The sequence below is a fragment of the Mus caroli genome, chromosome 18, assembly GCF_900094665.2.
Source record: "Mus caroli chromosome 18, CAROLI_EIJ_v1.1, whole genome shotgun sequence".
NCBI lineage: Eukaryota > Metazoa > Chordata > Mammalia > Rodentia > Muridae > Mus > Mus caroli.
The window spans coordinates 76,972,695-76,989,083 of NC_034587.1; the positions used below are offsets into that span (position 1 = coordinate 76,972,695).

The following is a 16,389-nucleotide window of genomic DNA, read 5'->3' on the forward strand; positions in this document are numbered from 1 at the left end:
ACCACCACTGTGCAGCCAGTGTTTTATTTAGGCTTTGGGAACTCAAGAAATCTCAAGAAAACTTAAATTCTGTGTTATGCCAGGTATCATTAATTCAATATTAGTGTCTTGTGACAGTCACAGGACACCATGCCTACCCCTAAGAAACAATGCAGTAAAGCTTCCAGTAAGAGATCAAGAGTTTATGCAAATGGTGGCCTCAGGGAAACTGGTGAGGATGAGAGCTTCAGAGGAAGGGGGTCCCTGAGCAGGATGCATGTGTGGTTACAAGACAAGGGTCAGCCCTCAATCCTTTGGTACAGAAACTATTTTCATTTTGTGGGGAGATCAGAAATAATTTTAAAATCAGGGACTCTAGGTAATGTCCAGAAACTCAGTTGTAAAATATTTTCAAAAAAGTTTTTTTCTTTCTTTTCTTTTTTGACTCTGGAATGGAAAGCTGTTACATACCCTTAGTGCTGAGAGCTCCCAGGGCACACAGCAGGCACATGCTTTAAGAGAGAAGATCCTGCACAAGAGACTGGGGCAAAGGGAAGCACTGTAGTTCACAGCAACCCTACTGAAGGCAGATGGAATGCTTTCTACCCTGTGGACTGCTGGGATATGACAGACATGGTCAACAGGCCTATAGCCACACTGTAGGCTTTATGCAGTCTCTCCTGGGGTCTGCATGCTCTTCCATAACACTTCCTAACAGTGATCTGCACAAGTATGAGGATTGCTTTAGATTATAATCACACAGATTTAGGCAGTTATAAGTTACCAGTCACAAATTATATGTAGGTAATGCATCAGGGAAAATAACTATCTTCATTACAATGTTTTGATACTTTTAAAATGTTTACATAGTGGAGTTAGCCTATGATACATTGGGTAAAACCATGATCAAATTGTAATATATACTCAGCAGGCTAGACTAGAAAAGAAGATCTGACAGATCATCAAGTTAGAGTAAACTCAAGCCCTGACCTTCTATCGGTCTGACCTGGCCGGCCCTCAGCTCATCACTGTGCTCCACCTTTCTGGATTTGAAGAGTGTACTGTTTTGGATACACACAGAAATTTGTCTCATTAATTTGAGTCCCCCTTTCCCCTCTCTACATACAATTGACAGTTGTCCCCTTTTGTAAATAAGCATAGATTCAGTAAATTATGACTTCTGTAAGTTTTGCTAGTCTTAGTAAGATTTCTGTGACCGTGTCCTAGAAGATAAATCATACAAACAGTAACAGAATTCTTAGTGCTTGCCAAGTACTGTGAGAAACTGTCATCTAGAAACTATTTGCTTTGTGATTTCCTGTTTGTGAGGAATCAACTAAAGATTTCTCTTCTAAGGATGCCTCTCACAAGACTGCCGAGTCATTCTACCTTTGTGGCCTGTCACCTTTACTGAGGGCAGGGATGTAAGCATCAGAAGACTGAATGTGGACCTGCATGACTGAATGTGTCTATGAAAATCAAATAGCTTTCTAGGCCCAGGTCTTGGGGTACTTTGCAGCACAGCAACAGCAGCATGCCCTACCCTTTCAGCATTGGTGGTGTTTGCTGGCTGAGATGACACCCACCATGCTCAACAGTGTGCTACAGTAAGTTGGAATCATAACTCTTACTGCAAGCCCTCGGGGTTGAGAACACAATGAGTAGCACCTGCCAGTGATCTGGCACTATAACCAAGAGCATCAGCAACCTGCCCCAAACCACAGCATCAAAGACGGCATGTAGATGTTAGCAATCCCATCTAGGAGAGCCTGGCACCTGACCACACTGTCTCTTCCTACCCAAGACAATGACTCTCTAAGTTGCAAATGATCTAATATGCCAAGGTTAAATTTCAATTCACAGTGACAGGTTACTATTACACCGTGACCCGTAAATTGCATCTTTCCGTGAATACCCTATCATCTCACAGTGCCCCACTACAGTCAGGACCAGGCTTTCTATATTTGGTGACTCACATCTGTTTATTATTTAGTTTATGCCTGGCTTCGCAGTTCCTTTGAGTTCGGAGCTTATAACGAAATTAAGTTTATCTCCTTACACCTAGCCCAGCACTCCACCCAGGTTTCGTCACCCTGAGGATGACAAATCCATATCCAGCCAAGCAAACAAAGGGGTTACATTTTCTGCAACACAGAAACTTTAGTTACTGTCCAATATAACCACCTTGCTATCGGGCAGAATTCTTCTGATAGTGTAAAGTTAAACAAGTGACTCCAGAGGGAACAGCCTCGCAGCAGAACCTTGGTGCTCACCGTCATCTAGGTTGATCTTTCCCCTAACAAATCCAGTGGCCAACTCCCAGGGACTCACAGCCCATCCTCAGCAGCTCTCCAGCTCCAGGAGGAGCTTGGAACCCGGGTGTGTTACTGGAGAACTACGTAGCAAAGGAGAGCCCCAGTGAACTCTCTCTGTGTGTCTGAAGTAGACTGAGGTGTTCTTTTTAGGACTAGCATCTGAGGACAGTGAAGAGTAAAACAGAAGGCCGGGCGTGGTGGCTCATGCCTTTAATCCCAGCACTTGGGAGGCAGAGGCAGGTGGATTTTTGAGTTCGAGGCCACTCTGGTCTACAAAGTGAGTTCCAGGACAGCCAGGGCTACAGAGAAACTCTGTCTCGAAAAACCAAAAAAAAAAAAAAAAAAAAAAAAAAAAAAAAAAAAAAAAAAAAAAAAAAAAAAAAAAAAAAAAAGAGTAAGACAGAAGCAAAGAAGCTTTTGGTGGCAATGGCGCAGCTAGATTCTATCTTCCTCCTACAGACTCAAACAACTGAAAATACACACGTTGGGGACTGGGGATGAGCCTCAGTTATAGAAGATTTGCCCCACACCAATAAAATAAAGTAAAGCATGCTTGAGGAAAGCAGTCCAGCATGCACCTAAGAAATAGATTACTCTATCAGATGTGTTTGTAAGTTTGAGGGACCGTGGTCCTCTTCAGGTTTTAACCTGGATCCTTAGAGAGATTACTGATCCTAAGACTAGAGCAAAAATATACATAAGGTGTGCCTGTAGCATCTCTATATGTACATAAAGCAAGGCAATGTTTGATATGGAAAGTAGCACGGGAGAGGGGATTAAACAGGTATAGAGCAAGTATCCAGGAATCCATTGTGAGAAGTAAATGGTTGATTAAATAAATTAAAGAGCATGGGGAACTCCCTCTTGCAAAAGCATACTTTATAGACTAAACCCACAGGGGAAGTGTACAGGTCTCCTTTTGATACAGGCTGTGTGCACAGGAACTTCCAGACCAAGAATACAGGTTTGTTTTGTTTTTTTTGTAGGCAGGGTCTCTCTATAACTCTAACTGTCCTGGAACCAAGCTAGCTTCAAATTTACAGAGATCCTCCTGCCCCTGCTTCCCAGATGCTGGGATTAAAGGTGTGCACCATCCCGGACAGCCGTCCATGAATGCAGTGTCAAATGAAGAAATATAAGGGAACCCTTCAGTGGAGACACCTGACAAACACATATGCGCCACGGGTCCAAGAGCAGCACCGTGGGATTCAAAACAAAGAAGATGACCTCAGGCACACAGAGGACTGCTGTGAAAGCATAGGTACAGTGTGCACCTAGGCACACAGAGGAGAGGGTCCTTGTTCATTCCAAGGAACCTAGTCACACTGTGTGCTCGTCCTGATGCAGACTACCAAGTGACTGTTCAGAATGCTTACAAAGGACCCCCCTGTACTTTCCCATAGTCACTGTGAAGTCTAGTTTAGGGGTTCTCAGAGTGCTTGACACCTGGTATTTGATTCTGAAGTCTATGTAAAGGGCACCAGGATTACTGCACATCACTAACATCTAGAGCTCAAAATGTGGTGTTCTATAGCACTCTCTAGACTAAGAACTGGGTAAAGCCCTGGGGATCATGGTCCAATGTTTTCTATTATGCATCCTCTGCCCCTGATTCCTTTAGAGGCTGTCATGAATGTAGAGGCCAAAGGACGCATTTCCCAACCAGCACTGTCTGGTTCTGTGTATCCAAGGCTATCAGTTGAGTCTATTTTATAAGGCAATTTTGTAAGTAATGAAATAACTTACGAGTAGGGTATCAAATATTCCTTGTGTGTATCTATATTAAATGGAATTAACTGCTGCCTGGCATTATAACAAGAAATAACCTCTGGGATATTTTGCTCTGAGATGTAAAATGATAATCTAGAAGTAAAAGGCTTCATATATTTCAAATGACTATTTTTATGACTACTGAGCTTTCTGAAATTTCTAATACATAATGTGACTATTGATAATAATTCACAGGCAAGAATAATTAAAATGAGAATGAACAAAAAAAAATCTCAGTGAGAGCCCATGTGATCCTCTGTAGGCCACTTAGCAGTCGCTGAACAGCTGTCACAGGCACCTCATCTGCACACTCACATCTCCCCAAGCTAAGTAACCAGTATAGGCAAGTGTGGCCCAGAGCTACACCATACGGGAGGAAGGAAATAAAACACAGGGCAAGATTTTATCAGTCCCTTTCTCTATAATTCCATTATCTAGAAATTTCTGGGCCACTATTCGTGAAACGCTGGGCAGAAATTTCCTTTATCCTATTAGCAATTATGCACACAGCTGCCAGCTGTAATCCTCAGAGTACATATTTTACCATGTACTTTATAAATCATAATTTAATCATTGACATCTCATCATTTTTGATTGTGGTTATTACAATCATTGTTATAATTTAATAGAATTATTAACCTAAGATGCAATTTGATCATCTGGAAAAAGTGCTAATCAATATTCACAGACAGGCTATGCAGTATTTATTCTCTATTGGTCTTGAAGGTCACAGAATGAAGGCTTTGTGTCACTGACAATGATTTGCTCCTCACAAATATATCGACAAAACACCACAATTAGTCTTGCTTCAATAGGCACACACAATAAAATGAATTAAAAAATACAACACTCCACATACATTAGCTCTTCGGTAAATCCAAATGCAATGCGATTAAGGACATATTGTTCCTTTATTTAGAATAATAAAATATTATTTGTAATTTGTCATTAATTCTAGATGATTCTTGCATATAAATGGCTAAGCAAGGCAAAGACAGCTGTATCTTGAAATAATATTTAAACATAGAACTTACTAATGTGAATAAATGTAGCTGTATAGGGGAAAGAATGCTACTACTAAATAGCTAGTTTACAGGACTAAGCACTCATTAAAAAGCACAGCCAATCAATCGTTCGGTCTACAGTCAGCAGAGGTCATGCTAGGCCTTGATCACTGTGATGATGACCTCTGCACTGAGCTTATGTTCTCTCGTGAGTCCTAGGACCTGAGCTCAGTGCTGGCTTCCTGCAACCACACTGGGTTTTCATTCTGTGAAGGAATTTCTACGGAGCATCTAACATTCGTTCAGCTTGAGTTTGCTATGCTAAGCCTGTAGATACAAATCACAGGCAAGCAGAACTTCCTTCTGTCTTAGAGAAAATGAAATATTGATCACTTATCATAAGAACCAATGACCAGGGCATAAATAGATTCTACCTTATACATACAAAGCCAGCTGTTTACTCTCTGACATCACTATCACGGTCAGACCTCCAAGTAGACATGAGCATGCGGCAGATGACACACCAGTGCAAGTAATTATGAGCTGTGCCTAAGAGGACATTTATGAATTACGTATTTCTCCAAGACTTCTACTATTTGTAGATTAAAAATTCAACTACATTAAAAGTGCTGGTATAGAAAAGATCCTCCTTTTATTCAGGAAAATAAATATCAAGGTGGCTTATACTACAAAGAACAGCAACTGGTTCAAAAACTCAAGAATGGGGGTACTCAGCATCTCACATCCACCCTAAGTCTAAGATGAAGCCGTGCTGTGAGCTGATGGGGATCATCACAGGGCAGTGTGATGCACACAATGTGGGAACCTCTCCTTTATAAGATCTCTGTAGAAATAACTGTTAGAGCCATGAATAAATGGGATTATAAGAATGTAGTTCTGATACGACTATATAAAACTAGTTAAGTCTCTTAAATGATAACACTGCTTATTAACCATGGATATTGTGATAGGTCAACACTGAGGTTAAACAGAAAACATCAATTGAACCATTTCCCTAAATAAAGCTCCAGGGTGCAATATTCTGAGCACTTTATTCAATAAAAAATGCTTTTACAATGGTACTTTGCTGATTGGGAAACATTGCTATCATCTGTCAAGCTAACGGCAGCGAAGTTCAATATGCCAAACAACAGGCTATTCGGTGCCTTTCCTGAGGCTCTGCGATCTGCACACACCACATCAATACTACACTTTAGAAAATCATGATGAAGCTCATTGTTTTCATTTTTAGATTTAAAATATGAGTTACAGATCTTTTTACATATTATTCATTCTGCCTTTAATCTCTGTAAAATTTCCATACAAGTCAAAAAGCTTAAGTGTAAGTTTCTTTGTTATAATTTCTTTATGCTCTTAAGTCATCAAATCAATGAAATGTCTTTCTCTGGTAAATTCCTAATATTTAAGCATTAAGACATGTAACAATTTATGATTTTGTATGTACTTTTAAAAAAATTATACTTCTTTTGGTAGGCAATAAAGTGAATATGTAAGATAGTATATTTTTGAAGTTGGAATAAGAATTTCTTTGGAAAACCTCTGGTCTAGGTTTCCAAAGAAGAAGGATACAGGAATTCTTTTTCAACATGTAATTGTATAGAATTGCTGAAGAGTTCTGGAATGCTATAGTAGCAAAAACCAGTATTAGGCCTTGCTGAGACAAGGAACAGTAGTCCTTTTCCCTTTCATAAATCGGCACGACTATCGTACATTTATCTCAAAACCTTCTTGGAGAGCTGAGAAGATAGTAACTTATACATTGTACAGATAGGACCCACACACCTGAAATTTCCAAATGGTTTGAACTGTTGAACTATGCATCCAGATTCCCTATACACACACACACACACACACACACACACACATATACATACACACACACATACACACACACATATACACATATATACATACACACACACATACACACCCATATACATACACACACACATACACACCCATATACATACACACACACATACACACCCATATACATACACACACACATACACACACACACCCTATTTTGACACACTGTAATGTTTTCAAAAGACGTAGTTAAGAGCTGATCAACCTAGTCTATGAGACACAGAGGAGAAGTAGCGTAGGGACGCTAATTAAAGGAATGTATATACAGAGCAGGTAGGTAAAGATGGGGCTCATGTCCCTAGCTTGCCCCTTTTACCAAAATGGGATTTTATTCTGATGCTTACATATCACAAATAGGTCAGCTAAGCCTGATTTTCACATTATGTCAAGATTTTTTATTCCCTTTCTTTCTGGGGGAGGGGAGACAGGATTTATCACTTTGTAGCTCTGGTTGGTCTTGAACTCACTAAGTATAGCAGGCTATCCTCAGAACTCAGAGCTCTCCCTGCCGCTACCTCTTGAGAGCGGGGTTAAGAATGTGTGCCGCCAGCCCAGACACTCGGTGTTCCTAAAACAGAGCTGCGTGATTAGTTGTGCCAGGTTTATTATTATTTATTATGTCCCAGTGTCGAATATTTGAGAATGTGAAGTGTAGCCTTGCCAGTCCACAGGAATTAGACCCCATGTGAACTCTAAGGGGTTTCAAACCACGTGTCCTACAAGCCCACTTTTAAACAACCATGCACGTTCTTCCGTTCCTCCCTCCTTTCTTGAGTTTGCCCGGCTTCTTGTCTGAAGCTTTCCTCCACAAGAATTCTACATTCTGGCCATCTACAATTTACCTGGGGTTTCTCCTGCATCTTTAACTCTCCCCTGAATACCATGCCTCCCTTTCTCTGTGGCCATCTGCAGGGATCCTAATTTTGTCACTTATCACCTAGCCTGACAGATTTTCTTTTGAGTCTCAGAGGAAGCCTCCATTACTCTGTAACTGTCACATTCTACATGCAGAAAAAACCAGTATCAAGCAGACAATACCAAGGCCTACTTGCCAAATCAAACAATCTCAGACCATGGCTATTGAACCTTGAGAGTCTCTGTAGTTAAACTCAGGAAACAGTGCTTTAGGTGGCCTGTAAGAGCAAGTCACCATGGTGGCTCTCTTTCTCAAGGGAAATTCTTTCAAGTAAGTTTATAGCATTAAGCCCTGGATCCTGTGGTGAGTGGAATCTAATTCCTGAGGTGCTCTCACAGCATCTTTCCAAATGTCCAGTACATAGTTCTTGGCTATCTTTAACAATGCTAATCTCTTAAACAACCATGCCACCTCTGTCTAAAAGTTGCAAGGAGCTCAAATGGCCAATCTGCATACATTTCAAGCGCTCCATTACTCTGCTTTCTGCTTCTAATTCTTACTACAAACCTTCTTAAGAACAGCCATCAATAGCTATGTCAAATGTCTTGAAATTCTCTACTACATTAATTAGTCTATTACTTTTAAACTTATCCTTATTCAAAGTCTCAGAAAGCAGGCAAAAGCAGTTTTGTTTATTTGTTTTCCGGAATGTGACATGAGTATCTCTAGTTTCCAGCAGGGTTTTGCTCTCACTCGAGTCCTCTAAGTCTGGCTCACTAGCCACATGACCTTTGGTATTTTCATCTTCTGATCTTACACACCAGAACTACCTATTAGGTCTGTCCACTGCTCATCAACAACATTGAGGTTCTATTTCTACCTTTCTATTGCTTCCAGAATCAGAATTTAACAGGCTCCCCACCCATGATGATTATGTACTTATATGATCTAATTTTGTAGGGTATTTGAAAGATCTAACTTGCTAACAGTGTCTCTAAAGTTGGTTTGATTATATTACATAACTGTCTAAAGTACTCTGAGGGGACAGATTAGATAAAGCTGTATAAACACACTCAGAATGACTGCAGAAGAAGTGGAAATTTTAATAATGTATCTTACCAAATCCCAATGGAGCAAAGCTGCAAATGACTAAGTTGACGTGTTTAAGTTTTTTCATCATTTCTGTAGGTTTCTCAATTATTTATACTCCAAATCTTTTAAAAGAACACACACACACACACACACACACACACACACACACACTCTTCAGAACAACTGAAAATTTAATATATAAGCCCAGTGCAACACAAGGAAATACTAGACAATGAAATTTCTCGTTATTTCCATTAAAAACTTTTGAATGTAATGGTATAAAACTACAAGGCCAAAATCTTTCAGAATCTTCCCTTAATGTCATAAGTAAATCTAGCCTGTAACAGTCTGAATTTCAGAGGCCTAGGCTATGGCTAACAAGGATCATGCAGACTATCTCTTAGGCATTGATACGGAAGGGTCAAAAGTGAGCCCCGAAAGGCTAGGACTATGCCCAGAGGGTCGCATATACTAAGGTTAATGTCAGAATTCAGGACCTGGTTTCCTGTCCTTGTCTTAGAGAAGCAACCTTCAAGCCTGTAGACTCCAGGCAGAAACAGATCACACAGGTTTGCACTGTAAAGACTACCCGTCCCCCCCCAAACAAGATGCTCTAAAGAAGCAACTGACCTCATCGGGGCTGGAGGCCTGGTAGGTGCGGTTCTCATCACTAAAGTCTTGGTCTGCTTCAGCAAACTCAGTCTCTCCAGTGATGCCAGCCCGAGCCTCATACACAGGAGTGACATTATGACAAAGGGCAATGGCTTTCACTGCTTCATGGATTCTACTGCTGACGCTCTTCTTGACTTTAGGCGTTGAGGACTGGCTTCTTCTCAGTGGAGCAGAACTTGGGTTGTGCCCACTTGGTTGTGAGTGTACCTTTAAAAGAGGGCGCCATGTAATAAGGGCAGACAGAAAAAATGATCCACACAGAAATTACTGCATGTTTTATCAACTAAAGTAAGCTGTTTGAGACTAGGACAGTGACTTGATTTTTCTTTTACACTGTACACAGGAATATATATTATTATTGTCTCGGCAATGAAAATTGCTTGGTTCTTTTGAGATTGTCAAACACACCATATATGTATTTGTTATGATATTTAAAGCCCGACATGTTCCCTTTTCCTAAGTTCAATTAACTACTACTTTATTCCTTAAGACAGCAAGATGAAGAACAATACAGAATGGTTGGTGTGTGCACACACTGCACATAAACCAATACCAAACAAGGCAGCCACAACTCTTAAGACTTTCCCCTGAATATCATAAATAAACCCACTGTGATTCGTAGTTAACAAAGATTAAATATAGTAATGGTGTCAGGGAAAGCAAGCTTGTCAGAGCTCAGTCCTGTCCATGGGAAATAACTGCCCACTGAGCACTGTGTATCTGCATAATTCCCATCAGGTCTAATAATGAGGAAGCAAGCTGTCACCACCCAGTGATGGGTTTCTATTATTTACTTCCTACCATGGTGGGTGACAGAGGACACTTCCCAAACCCACAGGACAGACACACATTTTCCTGTTAATCTACCTCAGAGACTCAGGACAGTACTCAGAAGAGACTAGGGTCAGAGCAACTGAGAGTCACTATGTATGAGCCTCTCCCCACCAAGCACAGGGCTGAATGCAGAGGTATCTGCTCAGTGCTCAACTGTGCTACCCACAGCTGCATGGCAGCCCCCATCTATACTAGCTTATGAGCTGCCTCAGCCATGGAGGAGCTCAGCCCTTCCCCTTGTGAATTATGTAATGCTCACTGATGCTTGTACAATTTAATTTCACACAAATTCCATTAAAGAGTAAACTCTCACCCAGCCAGTGCTTCCAGTGGGCAAAGATAATCAGGTTAAGAAAGACCTGTGCTACATTAAAGTGGGCTACAGACAACCACCATTACAATAACAACATAAATAGCGACTAACATGAGCTCTACACAGTCTTACCAGAAAAGCCCACAGACATCTTTTAGTGAAAAAAATCTCCAAATGCTCTTAGATACAAGTAAACATTAAATATCTCTTATATTTATATAATGATTCCTCAACTCTTCTGCTTTTAATATGATCCTGACAAAATAGTTATAATAATAATCACATCATGGATACAAATGCCTCCTTAAATTATGCAGGCTATTGTTATGGCCTTTGGCTGCCTCCCAGAGGCTGCAGGTGAGTCTCTATTACTGAAGACACTGACTCCCAAGTTTTGATTTGGATAGCTTCCTTCCTGCAGTGTAGCTTCCATAGTGAGTTCAGAAAGTACTATGTGAGCTGCCAAGGGAGCATGGTGCTGAGGTACCTACCTTAGTCACTGAAAAGATAAAAAACAGAACGTATTTGTTTTTTAATGTGAGAAGGTTTTAAGTATAAATAAAGACAAAGGGATTATTAGGAAATAGCAAATCCAGTATTCTATTAATTACCCTTTAAAATACTGTTTAGTAAACTATTTTTAGAAAGAATTCATTAAAAAACAAATAAATGATTTGAGCTCATCATATTTTCCACGAATCTGCTGATACGATATGCTAGTCATAGTTTCTTGGTTGAGATACTAGAGCTGATAGGAGGGTAATGATAAAAAGTAAAATAATCCAATCAGCATATTAGCTCACCACGGTGGGTGCACTGAGAGAAGATGGCATTCAGAAGTACACTCACATACCTGCAGGTAGGAATTCAGGACGTGACTTTGGATTTCGTCCATAGTGTCTGTTCCGTAGGAGACAGTACCCAGATGGAGCCGCTTAAATACCATTTCATTCTGAGTGAGCGTTCCTGTGATAGGAAGATTAGCAGCAGTGAGCACAGGCAGGGTGAGGATGCGCTGCAGTTCCATAAGGAGGGCTGGTCACACACTGACTGTGCCCTGGGACCCTCACCCCTGCCTCCTCACAGTGTAATGCCACCAAAGGTGGCACATGGATGTAGAAAGTCCCAAACGGGTATAAGCGGTTGACAACGCTACCGCTACACAGTGCTCTAAGTATCCTGCCCCCCCCCCCCAATCTTCTTTACTCTCTGTGTTGAATAACCCTGAAGTCTCTCAGGTCTACTCAAGGACACATACAGTACAATGCTTCCTTCTCTGATCTCTATTTAGGAAATCCTTGGCACAGCCTTCTTTATCTGTCATCCTAATTTGAGAACCTCTTGCGGGTTTTCTTAAACTCAAGGTCTAATATTTTCTAACACATTTCCCACCTCTGTTATATTTCCAAAATAAAAATCTCTTCACAACACTCTCATGATTAAAAGTAACCAATACTTGATATGGTTTACCCTTTTAAATATAAACTGCTCAGAATAGAAACAGAATTTTCATGATGCAGTCTAGAGCTCCTTTCTTCACACTGTTTGACAGTCCTAATTGCTGCCTTCCTCAGCAAGGGGCCAAAGCCTCTCATCTCCCACATTCCCACAAACTTCAAAGGAATTAGGAATTGTGTATCTGGCAAACATTCATTACAAGGCATCAGCAAACCCAAGGGTTCATGTAGTAGACAGCATGGGTCCAAATGCCTGTAACCTGCATGCCAGCTACTTCCAACACTCCAAAGCTCTGTCTTTAACAGTGTGTGGGGGTGAGGAGGGGAGAGTGTGTGTGTGTGTGTGTGTGTGTGTGAAACTTCCTGTAGGATAATGTATGAAGTCGCCAAAACACAAAGCATGGTAGTGTGGATTTCTTTCCTCAAAATCCTATAGCTAAAGAGAGAGGCAGGAAACAAACGTATTTCCAGAGGCCCCAAATGCAGGGAAGGCAAGGCAAGGCAGAAAGCACACCGAGAGGGTGGGCGCTCCAGAGAGACCACCAGTGTGATGTGGAGAGGAACTCCCTAAGGGTGAACCTGAGGCATGTCTACAACTGTGGGTACACTGATGCTCCTTGAAGGCAGAGAGAAGGGACAGGGCCCATGAGAGGCCAAGAGGGGCTGGGGAGGGTGTGCCATGTCAAGAGGACACTGAAGAGGAGGACACAGTGAGGAGGGAAGTCTGTGTTCTGTCATGAGGACACTATAAAGAGGAGAGCCTGTGTCATGTTAGGGTTTTTAAGTCAGGTGTGGAGGACACTGTAAAGAGGAAAACAAACCACTCTCCATCAGGGTGACACAGTTGAGCCTGATTCACCTGACTAGGCTCTCCTCTTCACAGTACCCTCCTCTTGTGACATAGAGTCTCCTCTAATGCTCTCTACATTGAGAAGACTACCTCCTTTCTCTTTTGGGGTATACCAAAATCACACTTACTAATCACACATGCACACATGCATGTATGCACACATGCGTATACACACACACACACACACACACACACACATACACGCACGCACGCACACGGACATGGGTGTCTGCTACAGTAAAACCACCACTTAAGCCACACTAGTCTCCAACTCTTGATCCTTTTGCTTTGGAATGCTGGGATTACAAGTATTGCCCACAAGTGCTGGGGATCCAATCTTGGGCCTTGGGCATGTACGGAAGCACGGTATCTATCACTCCATTGCACTCCCAGCATGGAGTCTCTGCATTATCTCAGTGTCACCCCCATAGCCCAGTTCTTACCCTGGAGTGAAAATTGCTGCTGTTGAAGATAACAGTTCAATAATAAAACTGAGAACTGATAGGTATGCTGTGGCCCACAACTTTAATCTCCGCATTCGAGCTGCAGAGCCAGGTAGAGATCTCTTTGAGTTCCAGGCTAGCCTAGTCTACAGAGTTCTAGGCCATCCAGGGATATGTAGTAAGACCCTGCCTCAAAAAACAAATCCAAAAACCCAACAAAACTGAAAACAAAACAAAATTGACCAAACAAAAGTCTAAGGACTAACAATGCATGGAAGAAGGCATAGAAGACACTCTATATATGAATCATGTATCATTCACTTTTTTTTTCTCCCAGAGATTTCTGGCAAAAAACCCCTAGCATTTCAAATGCAACAGGTGCACAATGATATCAGCTGCTTTCCAAAACAAAGACATATCATTACCATTTAGACTGTTTCTGGATAGTAAATTCAGGGTTTGAATGTAGCTCCTATTTTAATACATCACTTTAGTCATCCATTCAGCCTATGATATAGCATTTCCAATCTAAGTTTCTTAAGTTCTACAGTGTTATCTATTGTATATTGCTTCTGAGCATCTTTGGAGAAATCTCAAGAGTAATTCTAGACATGCATAAAGCCTGTGAAACAAGAGAACCCAGAAGAGAATAAACTACTAAACATATTGTTGCACAGTATGTCCGGTTGAAATGATGTAAGGGATAACTGAACCCAGGTCACAGCTCTTATCTCCTCCCCCAGATATTATAAAGCTCTGTGTTTAGATTTCTTTTCCTGTCACTAGTCCAGCTACGTTCACTTGTAAGCTTCCTTCCTGTGCCTCCTAAGTGTAGGTATGTGTCATCACATCCATCTCAGTGTTCTGATTAGTAAAAGACTTTCACTCCGTTGTTGACTCGGAGCCAGGGAGGATGTCACGAAGAAGTCAGAGCGAGTTCATAGCACAGGACAATTAAAAAGATTGCATGACTTTCAGGACTAGCATCCCTTCTGAGTCAACGACAAACACCATGAGGCAGGGCTCCCTTCATTTGTGCATATAGATATCCAAGTGTTGGGGCAGTCTGCTCCTTTTCTAGAGCACCATCTGGATACCCTTGTTGATAGGTGGCTGACTCCACCTTAGAGCTTAACCTGGCACACTGTGCGTCAGTTCTTTGCCCTGCCACTCGGCCCTATGAGGGCAGTTCTGTGGTCAGTTATGAAATGAGGATGTTCCAGTCTTTCTAACTTCCTTCTTTATGACTATTTTAGTTTACTGGTCCCTCCCAATATATCCATACAGATTTTCAGATGAACTACCAAGTACTGAAAAAGATAAGTAGCTGGGATTTAAATAGGTATTTAGAATTTGTAAGTTAATTTTTGATACTATTCTAAATGAAATTGCTTTCTAATTCAACTTTGGGATAGTTTATTGCTAGTATATAAAAGTCCAACTCTTTTTGATGACTTTGTTTTACACATTCTGGCTGTTAGGTTTCTAGGTATCCGTGAAGATTCCCTCTATGGAAGACTGACTGAGTCACACACAGCAAACACTTTTACTCGCCCCTACAGTATGGATGGATGCCATTTCTTTTTCATGTCTATTTTGCCTTGGCTAAATATCTAAATGTTTTTAGCAGAATTATCTATAATAAGCAAAATTGGAGAAGTAACCCAAATGCCCATTTATTCATAGGTGGATAAATAAAATGTAGCATGTACATACAATGGAATAGTATTTACCAGAAAAAAAGAATGAAGTACTCCCTATACAATGTAGATTAACCTTGAAAATACTCTACTAAATGAAGCTCAATACACAGAGCCCATGTGTTCTACATCATCCACATGATGCCCACCAGGCAAATACACAGGACCAGGGTTTCCTGAGACAATGAGTGGAGAAGGTACCGAGTGAGGAGTGACTGTCAGAGCTTGTAAGCACTTGCCTTGGGGTGTAATGAGAAATTTCTAAACTGAAACTGTGGTAAGTGCTATGTAATAGTTAAACAAAATGCTGTGCAAGAGATAAAGCCTGAGTTTTTCATTTATCTCAAGCTACAATATAATAACTGCATATCTAAAGTTTCTAAGCTGTAGTAAACAATGTTTGAATCAGTTAAAAAATTGACATATTCAAATCACTGACAAGCATTGCCCACCAGATCAAAAACTAAAGTGTCCCTGATATTCCAGCATTCTAGATAAGTACATCATACCTGGCTGGATCCTAGGATCTGGGATGTGCGTGTAGACAGGTGAATGCAGTCTTCTACAGCAAGTGGGATCCAGAGAATGGTTGTTAAAGCTCTCAGGGTTGCACTTTGTCTCCTACTCATCCAGATTCTCTCTACACTGTCAGTCCCAGGCAGAGGGCAGCAATGCATTCTTCCTGTCTCACCTCTACAGTTTTCATAACTCAGTCACTTGGTGATTTCTAGGCACTTTGTCATCTTAATATAACAGAAACCAATGGGCTCCAAACTGGAAACTGTTAACATGGAGGTGCTGGCTTGAAGCCAGATGGTAAGGGAGCCACCACATCAAAGAGAGTGACATTGAATTGTTTATGATACTCAGGTCCTGTGACACCAGATTTTCTTGTGATTTCTAAGAAAAAAATATAGTAGTCTTTGATAAAGCAGAGGCTTTCTGGACTGCAGTGAGCAAGACAGGCAAGGAGGAAATTGATTTTTTGGGAAAATGTCCTGCGGGCATCATTTTCATGGTGGCAGCAGATGCAGTCCACGCTGGGAAGCAGATGTGAAGCCCCTGATCAGAGCCACTGGGCTGCAAGTTGTCCACACATCAAGATTGTGCTGAGCCATAATACATGAACAGACAGGTGGTTTTAACAAACAGAAGAAGCCACCTGCAGTGCACAGAGATAAGTTCATCCCAGGACTACAGGATTTCTTGTGAAA

General features: G+C 41.1%; 1 protein-coding gene across 5 annotated transcripts in view; it reads right to left on the reverse strand.

Annotated features, from left to right (window-relative positions):
- Positions 1-16,389, reverse strand: part of Atp9b (ATPase phospholipid transporting 9B (putative)) — a 188,450-nt gene that overhangs the window by 32,602 nt on the left and 139,459 nt on the right. For all 5 annotated transcript variants that reach the window (XM_029472075.1, XM_029472074.1, XM_021150340.1 and 2 more), the window contains 2 exons: positions 11,579-11,691; positions 9,537-9,785 (listed from right to left, as the gene is read on the reverse strand). In XM_029472075.1, coding sequence (XP_029327935.1) covers positions 9,537-9,785; positions 11,579-11,691 — 362 coding nt within the window. The remainder of the gene's footprint in view (positions 1-9,536; positions 9,786-11,578; positions 11,692-16,389) is intronic.